The sequence below is a fragment of the Cygnus atratus genome, chromosome 29 (assembly GCF_013377495.2).
Source record: "Cygnus atratus isolate AKBS03 ecotype Queensland, Australia chromosome 29, CAtr_DNAZoo_HiC_assembly, whole genome shotgun sequence".
NCBI classification, from domain to species: domain Eukaryota; kingdom Metazoa; phylum Chordata; class Aves; order Anseriformes; family Anatidae; genus Cygnus; species Cygnus atratus.
This window is the reverse complement of record NC_066390.1, coordinates 2,200,094-2,219,880: the sequence shown is the minus strand read 5'-3', so window position 1 is coordinate 2,219,880 and position 19,787 is coordinate 2,200,094. Positions and strand designations below refer to the sequence as shown.

At 50.7% G+C, this 19,787-nt stretch overlaps 1 protein-coding gene across 1 annotated transcript; it reads right to left on the bottom strand.

Moving 5' to 3' along the window:
* Window positions 1-1,169: 1,169 nt before the first annotated feature.
* SLC4A8 (solute carrier family 4 member 8) lies at window positions 1,170-19,540 on the bottom strand. The gene is made up of 24 exons (XM_050715991.1): window positions 19,496-19,540; window positions 13,892-13,973; window positions 13,144-13,278; window positions 12,617-12,752; window positions 12,252-12,412; window positions 11,223-11,354; window positions 10,939-11,048; window positions 10,649-10,806; window positions 10,156-10,243; window positions 9,559-9,705; window positions 9,383-9,474; window positions 8,735-8,909; window positions 8,350-8,483; window positions 7,221-7,466; window positions 7,025-7,130; window positions 5,943-6,104; window positions 5,286-5,399; window positions 4,992-5,153; window positions 4,147-4,398; window positions 3,248-3,316; window positions 2,521-2,694; window positions 2,294-2,431; window positions 1,759-1,856; window positions 1,170-1,257 (listed from the first exon to the last, which is right to left on the bottom strand). The coding sequence occupies exons 1-24, from the start codon at window positions 19,538-19,540 to the stop codon at window positions 1,170-1,172; spliced, it is 3,204 nt and encodes a 1,067-aa protein (XP_050571948.1).
* Window positions 19,541-19,787: the final 247 nt, after the last annotated feature.

Here is a 19,787-nt window from a genome sequence, read left to right as displayed (position 1 = left end):
GAAGGGAAAGGCTCTTTGCAAGGATGGGGCAAAAAAGAGAGCCCTGGGGATGTAAAAGGGAGGAAAGCAGATGAGGCTGGCTGCTCCCATGACCATACAGTGTATTTGAAGTACTGGATTTTAAGAGCTCCCTCATATGAATTTACAGCCAGGGGACAAGAAGGTGGCATTTCTGCCTTTTGCTGGGTGGGTGCTGCAGCCTCCAGGCTGATGACAGAACCAAAGCAAAAAAAAGATGTAAAACTGGAGCAAATCCTTTTCCTAAGCCTTAGCCCAGCTGCTCAGGTGATTTCCGTGCTCCCTGCCATGGAGGGCATCCCTCTTGTACCAGTAAGAGACATAAGAGTGAATCAAGGACCCCAAACCAGACCAAAAACCTGGCAGTGACGAAGAAGAAAGCAGAGAATGCATCAAAAATAACAAAAAAATTTCGTACATTCAGAGTTTATATTTGGAAAAAAAGGGAAAGGCGGGGGGGGGATCAGATATAAAAAAAAATAGATAGCACTGAATGATGAAGCGGTAGCCGTCCCTCTACCACTACAAAACCGCAACAACACACGCACGTACACACGGAGGCTGAACAACACTGAACTCCCACGGACTGCGATGTGCACCTCAGTTTGCTGGTCTAGAGATACTGAATGCCTGAAGCACACCAAGGATAACAGGAAATGTCTTGAAAATGGCTTTAATGGGAATCCTGCTACTCGGAGGAGAAAACCAGGGAGGGCTTGTGCTCACTTGTTTCCTTTCCTCCATGTGAAACAGCAGTTTGTCCTCGCGTCTGCATTGGCTCATCCCTGAGTCACGTTCTCACTCCTCTCCTTCAAAGCCAAGATCCCTAAAGAGGAAAACTGGGGAGAAAAAAAAAATAAAAGAGAGCAAAAGATGGAGAGCATCATCAGAGCAGGACCTGCTGGCCATCGCTGACTGGCCCCCTTCAAGAGACCATCCCTGAGGAGAGGACCAGTCAGTGTGCATAGAATCATAGAACAGAATCACAGAGTTGTCTAGGCTGGAAAAGACCTGCAGGATCACCAAGTACAACCATCACCCTGCCCTACCGAGTCCCATCACTAAAACACATCCCTCAGCACTGCATCCACACCTCTTAAATATTCCGTCACATTCACCGTGCAATCCTTTTACCTCTTTCCTCCTCAGATTCAGAGTTTTTCTGTGTTCATGGTAAGAGCCTTCCATACGGTTGTTTTTGACATTTCATCTGAGATGTTAATCTCAGAAGGGTCAGTCCTGCAATAAATATTTTAGATAGCAATCACCGTGCTTACAGGAACCAAAGCCACCAACTGCATCAGCATGAGAATGGGGTGACCCAAAGCACTGGAGATCAACACAAGCATGGGAGGTTTTGCTGGTGATGAGTTTGGGGAGGCAAGCTTGAATGCTGTAGAGCAACAGCTCTGTGCAATTCTCTTGCAAGCATTTAGCCCTGGCCTGGCCTCCCACTGCTGGCACAAATCATGCCTGCAACTCCTCATTTCTAAGCACGAGGATCTCCAGCTGCTGCAGACTCACTGATGATGCAAGTTTTTGGGGTCAAGCATGAGTTGTGCAGTCACTCTGCTCACACTCAGAGTCCTGCGATCCCCTCCTGCAGCTCTGCCCAGATTTTTACACCAAGCTGACTGCTGGGTTCTAAGGGGTGCTCAGTAAAAATGCAAGCAGAGCAAGTTGTGCCAAACCCCTACAAACTACTCTTGCTGGAGGTCCTGGCACTCAGTGGGGCTTTACCTGTCACTGTTCTGCTTTGGGACATCCAGGTAGCTGGTCTTCACCAGGTTCAGCTGGACTGAATTTGCAGCAGCAGCTTCCATCATCTTCTGAGACTCCTGCCATCAAAGGGACAAATCACCTGTTCTGTCTTTGAGCAAAGGGCAGATAAACGAAAACCCCGTACAGCCATCACGTGCTGCCCCCTCCTTCTGATCCCCGCCAGTTTTAGCTGTTGGTGGAGCAGGATAAAAAACTTTCACTGCAAACATTTTGGGAGGTTAAACCACCCACTTTGAGAAAATATTTGAAATACATAATAATAACAATAACAACTTTCTTTTAAAAGACATTTTAAAGTTATATGTCTGTTCTAGTGGTAAGCTCACTGCTAACTTAGGGAAAAAAAGTGGTTGCAATGTGGGATCCGGGCTACTGGAATCTCCTTCTGTTTAGTTCTGATCTTCCCCCAACTTTTAATAAATGGCTGTGATAGAGATGGGCAACCTCACAACTCCAGGGATACGTCCAGCCCCGAGCACATAGTAAGTGTTACCTCTTCTTCTTTGGCTTCATTTTTGGCATCATCCAACTTCTTCTTTTTGCTTTCTGGCATAAGGTCATCCAGCCAGCTGAGCTCTCGCTTTGAGAAGCAGAAATCCATGACTTTTCGGACAAAAACGAGAGCCAAAACCTTCACAAAAAAAAAAGGAAGATGCAGTGAGGCCAGAGGAAGTGCTACGTCCCGCTGCAAACGTCCCGCTGAGAAGCACGACCTCTTACCATCATGGGAAAGACGATGGCAGCCCGGGACACCTTGATGACCCAGAGCAGGACGAGGCAGGTCAGCTGGATCAGGGTGAAGAGATGCACCTTCCGCAAGGGCACGTGCCGCAGGTAGATGAAGTCTGGCTGGTGTTTCGCAGGCATCCCGAACAGCTTCAAGCGATCGAAGAACTGCAGAATAACAGGGAGAAGTTGCCACCTTGGGGCTGCAGAATGGTGCTGGCCTGGCTGAGGTCTGTAGGGATTTTTTGGGCTCTTGCTTGCAATGAGGAAGCGTTGATCCCACCACGTTCCTCCTGGGAGCAGCACCCATTTTCCCTTAGCTCTATCTGTAAACCAGCTTGCCCACCAGCAGAGCTGTCCACCAAATTGCACTTATTCCTAATTATTCTATAATTATCATTTCTTTGCTCCCCCAGAAAGGATTTCCACCAGTGGGAGAAATTTCCTCTTATTTGCACTGAATTCCCCCATTTTCACATCACTGAACACTGACCTGCCCTAACACCATGAAACAGAGAGCGCTGAACCCGCCTGGTCCTCCTAGCCCTACAGACCTCTTGTGCCTCCACCAATTTCTTTGTTATACAAAATACTTTTATTGCTTGCTTTTGAAGAGGCTTTTCCCAAGCCACTGACTATCAGATTTTGCTTTTTTTTTTTCTGCTTCTATTTAAAGGAAATAGCAGGGAACAGACATGCTGCATGCTATGAAAGTCCACACCTGGATTCCTCTGAGCGATGATACACCCATGTAGAGAAAAACGCCATACAGCACAGGCATTGGTATAAACTGCAAAGAGAAGACAGTAATTCTAAATAAAATAATTGCATTTTCAATTAAATTAAATTAAATTAAATTTCAAATTTAATTGCATTTTCATTACCACTTTATTCTACAGGCACTACAGAAAGCTTCCTAAAGCTTTCCAGGTTCCACAGGGTTGGAGATGCGTTAAATTTTATCCATTAGACATTTTGTGCATTTGCCTGCGAGTTAATGCTCTGCTTTAGGCTGAACTTTTGAGCTACATTTCATCGAAATAATCCTATTTTCCAGAAAGGTTGGAGGAAAATAGGTGATTTCACCCATGTTACCATATGCTGCGTTCTGAGATGGCAGAAAAACAGTTCTACATATTCCTGTGGCAACGCGGAAATGCAACGTGCCTCCTTTTAGCCTAGAGATGAGATTACTTTGTGGGAGGAACGTGCAAAGGATGATTGCAGCGTGCTTAGCTATGGGAATGGCAGTTCCGAGGCATTTGGGGTGCAAACTGCAACCGATCAGCTTGCTGCCTGATTGAAAGAGAGCAAATGTAGTGGTCTGGATAGGCTAGATTGTAGCCCATAAACACAGATGAGCCCAAAAACACCGCAAAAAATAAAGCAGTGGTGCGGCTTGATGCCCTCAAGCACACCAGACTGAGGTCTGCAGGGCTGGAAAGCCTAACGGAAGCTGGTTCCCACCATGGGGCATGCCCCAAGATTTAGGATCACCTCCTCCTGTACCCCACAGCTACTCAGGCCTAGAGAGAAAGGACTAGTTTTGGTTTTGTATAATCTCAAAAAAATAAAAATAAAAAAATCAAGGCTGTTGGGTGTCTTGCTTTTTCCTCCTACCTTTAATACAGTGGTCAAGAAGACGGAGCAGCCCATGAGCACAAAGATCATCAAGCCAGTGACTCTCTGCTCTCGTATCCCCAAAAACCTGGGTTGTTCTCCCGGAGCTGAGCAGCCAGACTCAAGTTTGAGGCTATTCACGTGGGTGATGGACAGGACGGTCGCAGCCACAAACCACGGCAGACCCATGACAGAGCACACCCCGAGCATCACGGCCACCATGAAAAGGTCCAGGTGGTACCCGCATCCTTTCTGTGGGAGTGAAAGAAGAAACAGAACATCCCACAGCACAAGAGCAAGGACAGTGTGGACAGCCCAAACCCTGCTTGAGCTCAAGTCAATTTTTTGAAAATTGAGAAAAAAAAGAATTGGAAGCAACTAAGGATGTATCCAGTCTTTGAACAAGCACCTGACATGAAAATCTGGCTAGACAAAGTAATTTGTGGGGTTTTTTTGTACAACTCCTACCTCTTCAAAAAATACTGACTTTTTTTTTCCATTCATAAAAAAGTCATACTTGCAAGCAAGATGTGACTCTGAGTTATCCCTGGCAGTGTGTCAAAACGATTCATTCCCCCAAGCTTCTGCTGACATTTTAAAACAAAAAAGCTTTTCTGTATTGCTCTAAGGTTAATTTGCTGCTCTGAAAGATTCCTTGTCCAGCTTCCCCTGTCTTTTGCTCCCTGTGTCGTCATCAACGCAGGACAGCATCCTGCCAAGCAGAGTTCCGTTGTCCCAAGCCAATTTGCAAATTTGCTTTTCCAAAGCACTTGGAAAAGGAGCTTCTCCCCATACCTGCAGCCCAGAGTGGGTTGGGGATGGAGTCACCTCTTGCAGCCCCTTACCTTCAGCCTGTGCTCCTTCCTGTTCACAATAACAGCGGTGATCTGCTGGTCCATGAAGATCAAGATGGTGCAGAGCAGGGCTGGGATGAGCGCAGCCAGCACGGTCCACCAAGGGTTGGGTCCTATGGGGCTGATGAGCCACCCACGGTCATCTCTGGTGGGCTGTGACAAAGCAGGGACATCAGCATCATCTCCCAGCCCAGACACTTCGCTGGCTTTCATTTTCCCCTCCGTCACCTCAAGGTGTCCCCAGGGGCACAAGGTGAAGCCAGCTGTGCCAAGACACCCCATTACCTTGAACATATGGGGGACATGGAGCTTCGGTGAGGGGATCCCAATCAGGAAGTCAATGAGCACCATGACAACGATGGTGAGGAAAACTGCAAAGTCGCTTATGGTGGACCGTACCTGTGGCAAGAAGGCAGAGCAGAAAGGGTCGTCGCACGAGACAGACAAGTTAGGGACGCGAGCAACAGCACAGCTGGTTCACAAAATCCCACCACTCTGAAGACATGCAGCCAAACCCCTTGGTTAGAAACTGTTGCTGTGTTTGTCCCTGTGAGATCCGGTGTCAGACTTTAAAGAAAACAGTTTAATTAGGGGGAAATGTTTTGGTGTTTTTTTTAATTGCCTTTTTTTTTTTTTAAATGAAAATATTTGGAAACAGACACCTGCTACTACAGCCACTCTCACAGCTGCAATGGGAATAAGGCACTGAGGCATATTTGTTCCCTGCAAGGAAGAAATAATCTCTTTTTCTATGACAGCTTCTCATTGGAATCAGCTTTTCCCTAATGCAAAGATGGTGAGGGGAGGAAAAACAAAACAAACAAACAAAAAGCAAACACAAACAACCTTTGGAGGACCTGATTTCCCACTGCCTGAGTGCAAATTTGCTCTGGGACAGGTCGTAAGGTAGGTGGGATCACTGTTCCACCATCTTCTACCTACTCTGGTTGGGAAATAGCGGCTGGTTTTAAACATCTTCAAGGAGCTTGATAGGACAAAGGTGGAGAAGAAGAGGATGCAGGACCAGAAGAGGACATTGGGTGTGTAGGGGCCATTGTGTCCACAGGCGGGTCCTTGAAATTCTCCATGCAAATGCCGACATTCCTGGAAAAACAGAGCATCAGGACACGACGGCAGTACACATGCAGCAAGGAAACCTTGGATAACTGGGGGAAGGGTTAAGGATTTGGGTCCAAGATCCATGACTTTGTACCTACTGCTGCTGAGGGAGATCTATATCTAATGAGCAGCAGCAGCTTAACAAGTGACACATCAAACTACACGGAGGGGAAATGCAGAGATGTGATGGGACACCATGCCACAGGCCCATGGCACATCCTCCACCTGAACAGGAGATAACTGTGGCTGAAGAAGACACCACAGGGGAAGGACACATCCGGAAGAGGACGCTGGAAACTCTTGGGGATAGAGAAAGAGGGAACAGGGAAGGAGGGCTATGACCACCATGGTAGGAAAGAAGACACAAACTGTCCCTTCCCAAGGGAGGACTCACAGAATCTGGCCAAAAGGGGCTGAAGATGTCCATGAGAGCCTCCATCCTATGCCTGGGCTCTGCTTCCAGCACCAGCAGCCCGGGAGGCTGCTCAGACATGCAAATTTATGCACGTACTTACAGACAGCGCTGAATAAGAAACCGGGGCCTGGAGTTATTAAGGACCAATTAAAGAACCAATTACTACCTTCAAGCATGAACTTAAGTCCTCCAACTTCTGCAACATTCAAACCACCCACTTAACCTTGCTTCCAGACAGAAATACTGTACTGCAGAGGGCTGAGGACGATAGTTATCACCCACGATGCTGGTAACAAGGCGGACTCCCCTTCCCAGGGCAGACCACACATCTTGCACTTAAGGACTGATTTTTCAGAGCAGCCCCAGCACAGTTTGAAGCATGCCATCACCCGGAGTGCGCTGACTTTCGCACCATGTCAACGCCCGCGGCAGCGTGCTTGCAGAGACGCGCGAACCCCGCAGCACAAGGAAGCAGCGGCCGGGGACTTACAGTCACCGTGAGGTTTTCCCAGGCGATGGCAGACACGTTGATCTTGTTGCTCTCCCAAAAGTGCAGGGTCTCGTTGCTGGGATGGGTCGGTGCCTCGCACTTACAGCTGGGAGGAGAAAAGCCAAGGGCAAGGGTAAGGCGATGGAGATGCAGCCCCAAGCTCCTGCCAAGGTGCGTTTTAAGCCAAAAAACCCACTAGTAGATGGTGAGGAAGTCAAGCTTGCTGTGCATGTGCACAGGGTAGGTCTCTCCCAGGCAGATCAGCTTCTCCAGAGCCTCGTAGATGAAGATGATGCAGATGAGGGCAGCGAAGGCTTCTTCGGTGAAGCGGGTGATGTAGCACACCAAGCAGCTGGCATCCGTGGCCACCAGCACCACGCAGAGGAAGGCGGTCCACAGCCCTATGCACGCCCTCAGGGAGAGGTAGGAGAGCGCATAGTCCCTGGGAAAACAAAATAAAGCAAAGGGTGGAAAGCCCAGCAGGAAGCTCCAAGATGTGCCATCCTTCAGGGAAAATCCAGAGCTGTTTCAGAACGTGTCAAGCCTGTGGATGGTGAATGCAGTTTCTATGTACTACTACAGACAGCCTCAGGGCTGCAGTGCAGGGTGTGGGCCCATAAGAGGAGAGGCCCATTAGATAATTATCATTATTTAGCAATTATGCTGTGTTAATGCCTTGGAGGCTAATTGAGGTCAGGTGCTCACTGGGGAAGGCGCTGTTCTCACCCATCACCCCCATGCCCGAGCACAGAAACCAGCTGGCTTGGCACCCAGTCACTTGCTACCAGCACGGTGGGGCTTAATAATAAAAGTGACTAATTACAGCGAGGGTGGTTAATCAAAGTCATCACAACAAAGGGCTGTCATGGAAAATATGCATTTCACATGAAAAGCTCCTACTTTCTCAATAATATAATCAAAACTCAAAATATTTCAGCAAAAAGGAAAACTATTTGGATATTTGGGCAACACATATTTCCACTTCCAGCAAAAAGCAGGCTAAAAAGTGCCTAGCTTTGTGCTGGGAGCAAAGCAAATCTTCCTACTCCCAAACCAGCATGATTTGTCTCCTTTCCCTCATGCATCCCATCTTGGGCATCCTCATTCTTGTGGTTTCTCCTCCTCGTGCTTGGCTTTAACTCTGCAAACCCTTTAGTCCTCCAGAGGCCAATTGCTCTTGCACCATCACTAACTAAAGTAGGAGCACACAATGTGCACGACATGGAAGTTAACTTCAGTCTTACAACCACCACTAAGAAAAATAACCAAAAAACCACATCTTTTTGCCATCACTGCCGCCTCCAGAAGGGCCAGTGCAGCCTTACTTGCAGAACTTGTAGAGGATCTTCTCAAACACGAGGACGGGGCCGGTGCTGCCAAGGATGGTGAGAGGTTGGCCGGCAAAGAGGGAATAGACCACACCAGTCATGGATGCGCCCAGTAACGACTCCATGGCACTCTGGCCAGGGAAGAAAGGAGCAAATAAATCATGTGAGCAGAGCATCAATAAAAAAGAAAAAAAAACAAAGAAACTGCGCTGCAGCAAAGACTTTTTCATAGAATAGGTTGGAAAAAGACTTTCAAGGTCATCAAGTCCAACTGTCAATTTGACCTGCCAAGTCCCATCACTAATCCATGTCCCTCAGTGCCACATCCATGCACATTTCCTAAATACCCCTCCGTGCCACCCCACGGAGGAGAGGCACTCACTATGTGGCCTTTGGTCGCCTCCCCCAGCAGCCCCCCGAAGGTGATGACGGGGGACATGCAGGCACAGTAGAGGAAGAGGAAGGACGCCAGACACTGCAGGCTCAGAGCATCCCGAAAGTCGCTCCAGAACCATGGGACTTTTCGCTTCACATCCAGGATCAGACCTCCAAAGAGCCTGGAGGAAGGACAAAGAAATAGACTGTTCTCCTGGCAGACCACAGTGAATTGTCTTTGCAGCAGAAGTGCAATCACGAGCACAGAGTAGCTTCCATTGCTAAAAAACAGTGTCTTTCTCCCATTTTACACCCAGTAGGAACTGAGACACAAAAAAAACCACCCTCCAACAACAAAAAGGAGCTAACCTGAGATCCTATCCTCTGTTATTGCAACAGCCCCACACTTTGAAAGGCATCACAGCTGCACCTGGAGGTGTTTACACATCTTCTTCCACCCCAGCTCAAGAAAACCCATGTGCAATGATGCTGTGGCTCAGCCCAGCTGCCCAGGTCCCCCAGGTGCCTGGCCCAGGGACCCAAGCAGGTAACGTGGAGCCCCTTTGCTGCAGCAACTAACCACAAAAAAACACTAGAAGGGAAGGTGCATGCTCAGTTTTTAGAGGAAAAAAAATGAAAACATCAAAGCTCACACCTTCCCGTTCGCTCTAGTTCAGGGCCACTGTGCTTTTCTGGCTTTCTGTGAGAAGCGTTGTCATCAAGAACTCCCGGTGTCTTCCTTTTTTTCTGTCAAAATGGAAACAGAGATACGTATTTCTTTGTAAGCCTCCTGCCCGTCCCCCTCACACCTCCCTCCACCACAGCACCCACCTGTGAAGGGAGATTTTTGGGGGGCTCGATTCGGATCGATGGATCCCACTCTCCAGGCGGCAAGACCGTGACCTGATCCAGGAACTCGTCGATGCCAGCCACGAGGTCTGCCCGGTTCTTGGCTTTATAGGCAACATCATGGAAAACCTGCCAACAGGGGACAACAGCTCGGATGTCCTAACCAGTGCAATAAGCTCTTAGCTATACACAAGATAATTTCCCCCAAATTTCGTCAAAAGGAAAAATCTGATGCATTTGTGGCCATCTCCTCCACAGGGACCCTGTCCCTCACAGCACTCCACAGCCTTTTGCTTAAAAAGCAGAGCCTTTTGCTGGCCCTGGCAATGCCACCTGCTTGGGACAGCATGTTGGGGATCCCAGGGAGAAGGAGAAGGATGAGGTGCAGGTCCCAGGCAGGATTTCAAGCTCTGGGACATGGGGTGATGTAGATCCAAGTGTTTGCTTTGGATGCAAACAAGGGGTAGGTTATCTGGAGAGCTGTGGACAGCTGGGAAAGCAAATGTGCTTCTTCACTACAGTGGAGAAGGGGAGAGAGGAAGATAGCTAAAAACAACCCAGAGATCTCTCTTATCACACCTCATCCGTCATGAGAGTAGCCATGGACCTGCCAATCTCGTGGTACTGATGGGCTTTTCCTTCTGGTCCCAGCAAAATAAACAGGAACCTGGGCAAGAAAAACAGAAGGAGAGAGAAGAACATGCCCTTGCTTAGAGAGTGCCCAGAGAAATTGCCAGGAGCTCCCAGCCCAGAATGCAGCTTGAGATGGGGAATGCACGCTCACCGCCTCCGGCAATGAATCCGAAATTCATCAAAACTTGCTAACTGGATTTTTGGGCTCACTCTCATTAAAGGTAGCCAATGCATTTTTTTAATGTTTGGGTTGATGTTCATTAAAATTGAGGAATGCATTTAAAAGCTGCGGTAGGGAAGGGAGAAGTGAAGGTGAGGAGTGACAGATGGGGGAAATGTGCTTGTGGACTCACTCCTGCTGGCCCCATTTCCTTGGGATGAAATTTGATGTTTTTTTTTTTGTTTGTTATTTCTAAATAAAAACCTTGGGCATTCGGACCTGGTTGGGATGGGAACTTCTGTCATGCCTGAGAGGAGGACCGCCGGGGTCAGGCGGGCAAATGCCATGATGGGCTGGTGAAGGAAATCCAGCTCTCCTACGAGCACGTTTGCTGCTTCAGCCCCAATAGGAATTTTCTTCATGAAGTGCAGCTCAGCCTGGACACAACAAGCGATTTTCAGGCAATTACCCCAAAATGAAAGCCCACAGCACTCTGCTGCATGTTCTGCAGCCAAGTTTGCAAGAGCAAAGCCAGCCCTAAAGGCATAAAAAAGCTCCAGGTATCTCACCTTGCTTAAATCCATTGGGCTGGTGTCATGGTTCACCCCGTTTTTAGCTTCTATGGTGGTGGGAGGAGTATGGGGGGTGAGTGTTTGGGCTGGCAGGAAAAAGAAAGACACTCAGAAAGACAGACAAGGAGCAACTGGGACACTTCTCCTCAGTCAGGGCAAGTCTAACGGGAACAAAGCCCTGCAGAAACCTTCACCTGGTGCCAAAGCCCTGCAGGAACCCTTACCTGGCTTGTCGAGGGGGTGCAGGTCTGGCTGCCTCTTGCTCACGTCGGCAAACGAGCGGACGATGGGGAGGAGGTTGTTTCTCTTCTTCTCGTTCTGATGGTGATGCTTCTTCAGGAGGACTTCTCGGACTTTCTCCCGCATGCTCTCGTCAAATTCACTGGACTGGTTTTGCTGGTCCAGGATCATATCTGAGGGTGGAAAGGGAAATGAAGCCACCAGAGGAGAAACCCCGCAAGTCCCGGGGGGAATGCAGGAGAGCCTAGCACAGGCGCAGCCTTGCTTAGTGAGACATTTTAATAGAGTTGAGCCTTTGCAATGAAAGCAAGAATTTTCTTTTGCTAAAACCTATCATCAAAGTGCTTATTCATCACTCAGCTAAGATCATTATTTCTCACTCTAAATAATGCAATTTCCTTGCCCAATCTGGCCTTTCTGTATTACTCTACACATTTAACCAAATTATAAGCAATCTATAGCGCAGACTTTCCCTGAGTTCCCTTGGCCAATTGACTGTAATTTGCTGAGCCCAGGCAGAAATGTGCTAAGAATGGCGCTGACTTCACCAGCTCTTAAAAGGGTTGAATGGAGACCTGCCAGTCAAGGATAATTTCTCCAAAGCTGTTTTTTCAATTAACTTCAATTATCTACCCCACAGAAACATACTGCTTGGTCATCTGCCAGATAAACTCTGCCTTTAAAGCTCCTAAATCCTGGATGTTAAGGAAAAAAAAAAAAAAAAAAGAATGAGAGGAAATGGCTTGTAATATATAGTTTATTTAAAGAGGTTCAGATCTTAGGCAGACTCTGTATTTCTAAGAGCAGACCGCTAAGCCCTGGTGCACACTCCCTTTTTGGCTAGAGAACATTCTCTAATTGTTTCTCAAACCCCACAGATTGCTTTCAAAAGGATCCCCTATCGGAAGGAAAAGCTGGTGCGACTGCCACGTGCTCAGGCTGCAGCCAGGCCGAGGCAGCACAGTCCCGCACCCAAAAAAAATCCTTCATGACTTAAAAAAGCAATGGGATTTCTGGAAAAGCGGACGCGCCACTGGGCGAGGTTTGGGTCAGAGGCAGGCGGGTGCTACCTGCAATCTCCTCGGTGCTGTTGGCGCACATGTCCAGCAGCACTGTGCCTTTGATGATGCAGTTCCTCAGCTCAAACAGGCTGTGCAAAGAGAGTGTGGCCACGTAGGGCTTGCTCCAGCGCTCACCGCCGTCTTCCACGTCCTCCTCAAACTTCAGCCACCTGCAGACATCGCCCGGCATCAGCCCCATTGCAAGAAAATAGCCCCGCTCTGCAAGCCCTGCTTTAACAGAGCTGAGGGGTGACAGGAGGAGGAGGCTCCTCACATCAGCACCCAAAGCTGCAAAAGCTTCTTGTCCTGGCAAGCAGGGCCTGTGCGTGCTGCCAGCACGGGGACTGCTCTCCCAGCTGCAGGAAGGGATTTACCTTGCCGTTTCCTTCCACTCTGCATCTTCACGCTCCTTCACGCAGATCTCGTCCAGCTCGGTGAATAAGTCATGGGGGACGTGCTGCTCATCCTCCTCGGTGCTGAGGATGAACTGCACCCGCTGGGATGGGGTGTCTGGCAGAAGACAAAGCCATGTCCCATTACTGCGCCTGAACTGTGCAGCGAGCATCAGAGCAGCATCAGTTCAGCCCTGAACACTGGGGCTGGTCCCTGTCCCCTGTGTCTGCCCAGGCTGGGCATGCACACAGCTGTGGGGAAGCATCTCTTCCACCTCCCCATAAGGAAGGGCTGCCTGACTTCCCCACATTTCCATTTTTAAAGCCAGAATCGCTAAGGAAGGTGAGCCTAAATTTGCTACGCATTTAACTGCCTAAACAAACAAATCCTGAGAAAAGTTTGGAAAAAGAGGGCCTTGCTAAATAACGCAGTTTTCCCTCAAAATAGCAGCTAGCCACTCAAGCCAGCCACGCTTGCCCAGGAGACATTTAGCAAATGTGGGACTTACAGTGGTAGCCCTGGTCCTCAGGGGCCGCCCCCTTGGCCCGCTCCCGTTTCCGATGCTTCTGGCTGCGGGGCCGGTGGTGCCGGTGGCTCTGCCTCACCAGGGGCATCTGCACACCCACGTACAGGGTCCGGTGGCCTGCAGGAAAGCAGCATTGGCATCACTTTTGGCAGCACGATGACGGTCAATGCTCGTCCTTTTTTCAGAGACTATTTTACTTCGGCTTTGCGACAACAGACTGACAAAAAGCAACGGCTCCGGGTTATCTAAAATGCCCCTGAAGCATTGAACCTTTTCCCAAACTCCTGCTTCGCCTGGACAACACTCAGACTTGCTCATTAAGCAGCAACCGAATGTAATTATTTTTAAAATCTCTGTATGGCACAAGGCGGCGGGAGGAGATCAGATCAACCCCATGATAATGAGCTCCGGAACAATAAGGAAAAAGATTTGCAGCCCTGTGTCTGCAGCCGTCAAATTATTCTCCTGACCTCGCCAAGCCAGGAGCAGCCTTGGCGAGAAAACGAGCCGTGAATCATCTCACCCCGTGGCTGCAGCTCACGCCATGGCCTCCGTGAGGGCTTTTTCCCTCTGTTTTAAAAGTTACATGAAAATCATGAAAAACAATTGTGCTTCTTGATGAAGAGGCACGGCAGGTTTTGCTGCACGTAACACAACACTGAGCGAGGGATGGTTTAGGGGCTATGGGCAATGGGAAAATGAGCTGGGCTGGGAGTCAGCAGGGTCTCACCTTCCAGCTCCTCCTTCTCATAGTGAATATTGACAACATTGCTTGTTCCCCCCTGGTCAACCACCGCCTCTTCATCAGGTCTCTGTTGGACAAGGAGAAGAAGGTCAGTGGGGCTGGGGACACGGAGCTCCCGTACATCCTCCCAGCTGATCGAACGTGGGCTTGCAGGAGGCAGCCCCACAGCCAGAGGCCAAATAAAACAGCTCATGGGATTGCTTATTTTTTGTAAGAATTGAAGCTGGAAGTATTTGCTACAGGGGAAGAGGGCAGAGCATTTCAGACCCACACCCCCCCCAAAAAAAAAACACAAAAAACACCTCTCCTGCCTCGTTTGTGCAGCTCCTTTGCAGCGTTCTAGAATAAATAAATAAATAGGGATTTCCAAACTGGGGGGGAAAAAATGCACTTTGCGCCACAGTGAGTTTCAGTCTGAAAATACCACTGGGCTGCATGCTGCATGCTGGAGATACCTGCAGGACTCACTAGATGGCAGCTGGCCACAGGACATCGCCTCCACCAACCTCCATAAGCAGCAACCTGCAAGGGCAGCTCCATCTTCCACCCAAGGAGGCTCGGGCTTCCCTTGGTGCAAGCATGCTTTCCACGGAAAACGCGATTTTATTCCTTGCAAAAGCCAACAGCTTAGAGCTAATGCCTTCCCAGGCTGAAACGTCGGGCCTCGGACAGCACTTGTGCCTTGAAAGCTGAGCAAGAGCTGCAGGACCAACTGCTCGCTGCGAGCAGCGACGGAAACAAACCTCTTGCTTCTCTTTTCTCCTCACCACCGGAACTGGGAAGGGGATTGCCAGGCTCCACTCAAAGAACTAAAAACCCAGCCATGTCTCATGCTCAAGATGCAACTGCAGCTTGGTAAAGGGCTCTGGGACACACTCAGCAATTTTTTTCCCCTCTTTGGGCTGTATTTGGTCTCTTAATTTCTGTGCACCTCTTAAAGATGTCTCCTTCCTTGGACAGTGCTACCATCCACATCCTCTCGTGGACAGGAATTAATTGAAGACCAAAACATGGTCACCAGTGCAAAGAAAATTCTGCATTGCCCAAATGAGCGCCCTTGAGTTTTCGCTGGTTTCCAAATTATTCCATTATTAAAGGCACAAAGGGGCTGTCAAAGGTTGGGGAGTTTTGAATTGCCGAGGTTCACGTTCACAAGCCCCCTGCTGACATCACAGCAACCAAAAGCTTTATGTCTGTTCAAACCCAAAAATAAATATCTGTTTTTGTGTGTTTTTTTTGGGGGGGGTTGTTTTTTTCTTTTCTTTCTTTTTTCTTTTCTTTTCTTTTCTTTTATTTTCTTTTCTTTTCTTTTCTTATTATTTGCTTTGATTTTGAGCACCCAGTTGCTTGATTCCTGCTTGATTCTTGAAAGTCTGAAGAAGAGCAAGAACTGGGGAAACCGGCTGAGTTGTTTTATGAAACTCAAGAAGCAAGAGGTTCACCATCCACTCAGAAACAGCCCAAACTAGCCAAATTCTGCAATTTTCAAGCAAAACTCGAAATGCCACATTCGCCTATGCTGCCCGTTGTAGCAATAATGACACAGCAACCTCAAGGACTTGTTAAAAAAAATTAAAAATAACAAATCGCTGCTCATGACTTAAGCTGCTGACACTAATCTGAAATCTGCCTTTTTTCCCCCAAAACAGTGTTCCCTCCTGGCTGAAGCAGCACGCCGGTGCCGGTGATGCCCACACGCCCCGGCGGCCGCGTTATCACGCACCTGTGGCTTTGCCGTCCTCCACCCGGTGACAGCCTCTGCCACCCTCTGTCCCCTCTTAGCAACGCATCCGGCTCCCCCCGGTCCGGGTTGCAGAAAAACAACCTCGGGAGAAGCGTGGGGTGAAAGGGCTTCGGAAAATCACCTCACGCTTGCAAGCCTGAGAAGCCTGAGTGCGTCTGGTGGGCGCTGTCCGGAGGCAGAACAGACGAAGCGATCTGTGGGCCACAGTTTCCAGACACTGGCAGGAAGCCGCCTTCTCCCTCACAAAGCGTTTTGCCCCCCAGGACCCAACAGGCGACGCTAAACCTGCCCCCAGACCTCTCGCCCCGGTGCCAACCATCTCCTCCTGGCTCTGTTTTTTGGGGAGTTTTCACGTTTTTGGGTGGGAGGCGCTTCTCAACCAAGGCCTCGCTGTCCTACCTGCAGTTCGTCCAGAAGAGTCACCTCGAGCCTGCCACACTCCCGTTCGGCCTCGTGTTGGTCACCGACTTTCCACTGAGCCCTCGGGCCATGCATGGGGCCAGACTCACCCGGGACATCCGAGCAGATCCCGCGCCTCCTCGCCTGGAGGGCCCCAGCTTCACCAGCGTCACAAACACCAACGGTTCTTCCAGAACCAGAACCCCCAGGGCAGATCCCAGCAGTTATTTAAACCCGCACACCCGGAGACTGGGAGATGCCAACAAAACTCCTGTTCCCACCAACACTCGCACCAGTACCACACCACCAGCACCTGGGGCTGCTGCGAAATTCAGCTCTCGCATCCTACATGGCCGGAGATATCTCAGTCAAGCGGCTGCCGAAATTCCCTCAGGGTGTAGGATTAGGCTGAGCCAAGGACATCCGTGCCCAAAGCGCTCCTGGTTGAAGCCCATCTGTTAATACGTCTGGAAAAGGGAGCAGCAAGTTTGCGGACACGCTGAAGGTCAGCGGAGAGCATTTGCCCATTGTCAGCGCAGCCAAAGCTCACGCTGAAATCAAGGGACGGGACAAACCCAGCTCCTCTTCAAGCAAAAACTGTTCCCGATGGAGTAAATGGAGAAAATGCCGCATCCTGCTGGGGCAAGATGTATGTAATGTGCTTGGGCGTACGTAAAAGTATGAGCTGCTGAAATGCAAGCGAGGTGCAAACTGTTGGGAAAATAAATGCTGTGGGACAGTACTGATTTTTGTCAGCGTTTCCTTCAAAAACCACAGCATTTCAACAAGGTCTCGCTTTGGCGTGGCCTCCTTTCAGGCTTCTATTAGTTAAAAATCCGTATTAGTCAAACCAAGTCCCAGCATGGCACTGAAACACTGAGCTTCGAAATGGCTGTTGGAGTACATGAAAGAAAAAAAAAAAAAAAAAAAACTCTTCCAAATTTTAAAATAAAGAAGTCTATCTTCCAACAGTAGAATTTCCTCCCAAGCAAGGACACAGCAAAGCAGAGCCCCTTGCAAAACGCACCCTTCCCTCCCCATGCTCCTGCTTGGTTTCTTCTCCCCAAAACTTGCTGCCCTGCCTTCCCGAGGGGTGAAATCATTTCCCTAGAAACCCTCACGAAGTGCGAGGCTAGGAGACACATCCAGATAAGCAACATTTTTACTCTTCTCGCTTCCCCTGCTCACATTGGCCAGCTGTCTCCAGCCCCACTTTATTTTCTGATCGGAGCTAATCCATCATTTCTATGATGCAAATTCGCTTGCTCCGATGAACTTCCTCCCCGGCGCCGCTCGGCACAAAGGTTAAGTGCCCGGCTTGCCCTGAAAGGTGACACGGGGTGTAAAATAACACGGCGAAGGAAGCTGACACCGAGGTCTAATCAGTTAAAATCCCATCATGACCCAAGCTCGAATCCCCTCTGCTTTTTTATTATTTAGCTTTAATGCTTAAAGAGCAAATGCAAGAGCAAACTGGACAAGCGGGCACCTCCTTCTGCCAAAAAGCCCCAGGTTCCGATTCTGGGTCTGTGGCAGGATGCTCTGAGCGTTCCATTGCCCTTCCCTGCCCATTGCAGCATCCCCAAAATCACTGCAAGCCTCGCACAGAGATGCTACCAAAGCCAATGGCCCTAATCAAAACCTACTGGGTCCCAGTTAGGGCACCTGAATGTACCCCGAGGGGTTCTCTCACTGGGGACACTGGAGGATTTAATGATTTAGGAGAGCCATGGCAGTGTGGAGCCATGGGACGGGACCATGGGATGGGACGGGGCAGGAAGGAGAGGACCCAGGACGGGCACCAGCCCTTGCAGACGCTTCGCCCTCCCTCTCTGTCCTTCGCCACCACTGACAGGCGCCTGGAAAACAACAAATTGTCGAAAATGAGCCGGGAAAGGGGACACTGAGCTTTGCAGGGCATGTTTGTGGGCTTCAGAGCAGCCAGAGTTGTTCCACTTCGCTATTTTCTAAGCAAAAAGCTCCGGCTGGCTGCTTCCTAGCTGGTTTTGTCGGGAAGCAATTATTGCTTGTAAAAATGAAATCAGAAATCACTGGAGCAAAGGAGGAAGGCTCGTTTTGTCACAACTGCAGTGAACCCCTTAGTGCTGTGAGTTCAGCGCATGCCTCTCCCTGCACCCATCTCAAGAAAACTTCTCTAAATTATTATTTTGCAGTGATTTTTTTTGACCCAGCAGGAGAGAGAGGGATTTTTGAGTGCCCTGCCTCAGTTTACCTGCCCCAGTGCAATTCCTCTGGTTAAGAAAACTCTTTCCCCGGGGAAACTCTGGTGTAATTGAGGACTAGAAAAAGCTCAAAGCAGAGGGTCTGGTCTAGCTTTGAGCCCTCCTGGTGCTGGGGAGCACCAAAAGCACCGCGTGAGCAGGCAAAGCTCGCATCCCGTCCCCCTCGTCCCACCACGTGCAAGCAAGAGTGGCCATCGGCAGTGGGAGGGATGGGGTCCCTGCAGCTCCATGAGCCATTCCAACTGAATGGACTTAGTAATGCCCCAAATCTAATTAACGAGGCTGATCCCTGTGTTATTGTGGGATGAGGACACCTGCCTGCGTGGAGCCAAAGCAGGGAGGGAGCTGGGGGATGCTCTGGTAGCTTTCTCTTCGCCACCTCCATCCCACTGTCCCCATCTCCCCGGGTGTGAGGGAAGGTGAATTAATTCCCCACCCCCATGTCTGCCACCAAGAGCGGCTCCTCCAGCAGGGCCTGGCCCTGCGGGAGGACTCGGGGCCGCCACTCGTGGGGCACGGGGTCCCAGGGGTGCTCAGCAGCGAGGGGACGGGTGCTGCAGGGGGGCAGGAGGTGCTCCCTGGGGACATCCTGGCCAGGATGATGCTAAAAAGGGGGTGGGAGGGGTGGGGGCCACCTCCCTGCTGCTCCCTGCCTGCACCCCAACACCAGGCACATCTGTGCAAGCCCCCGGGGGGGACAATAGCAGAGCCCCCCTTGGCTGCGTGGCACAGGGACAGTGGCCTTTGTCCCCCTCTGACGGGCCGCAGCCTCAAATGGGGGTCACAGCCAGGTGTGGGGGGGGGGGACAAGGCGTGTGGGAGATGCTGCCGTCTGGGGCACCCCCTCACTAAACACCTTGTGCCCCCCCGGGTGCCTCACACCCCCCTCGCACCCACCTTGAGCACCCCTTGTGCCCCCCCCCCCCCCCCCTTTCGGCCTTGCAGATGCTTCGCAGCCTCCCCTTGCACCCCTTCAGCGGCCTGGCCCCCCCCACGTGCCTCGAGCCCCATTTTCCAGATGCCGACCCCCCCCATTTGCAGACTCCTCCTTTGCAGCCGCCTCGCCCCCCCTCCTTGCAGACGCCCTCCCTCCCCCCGGGCCCCCCCCTCCTCCCTCCGTCGGCAATGCCGCAGTGAGCAGCCACGGAGCATCCTCCGGCCGCACCGGGGGGGTGTGCCCCCCCCCGGGCCTCTGCCCCCCACCTGGTAGCTGAGGATCCCATCGGGCTCGTTGCTGCCGGCGGGCATGGCTGGGCCGGGGGCCGGGGGCCGGGGGGGGAATGAAGGGGGGGGGCGGGTCCCGGGCTCCCCCCGCGGCTCGGGGCCAGGGGGGGCCGCAGCCGGCTGCAGCCCCGGTGCCGCTCACACCGGCTCCACCATCTCCCGGAGCCGGGGCCAAACCCCGCCCAGGGCCGGGAGGAGGAGGAGAAGGAGGAGGCAGGGCCGGGGCTGGGGGAGTCCCGGGGGGTGGGGGGCAGCGCCCGGTGAGGGTCCC

What these genes read in the sequence shown, in the direction of transcription:
- SLC4A8 (XM_050715991.1), bottom strand. Translation starts at nt 19,540, where the DNA reads ATGCCCGCCGGCAGCAACGAGCCCGATGGGATCCTCAGCTACCAG. An exon ending in CCAAAAATCTCCCTTCACAG is followed by an intron (nt 9,475 to 9,558) that starts GTGGGTGCTGTG and finishes CCATTTTGACAG; the next exon opens with AAAAAAAGGAAGACACCGGG. An exon ending in GACTTCCTCACCATCTACTA is followed by an intron (nt 7,131 to 7,220) that starts GTGGGTTTTTTG and finishes TTCTCCTCCCAG; the next exon opens with CTGTAAGTGCGAGGCACCGA.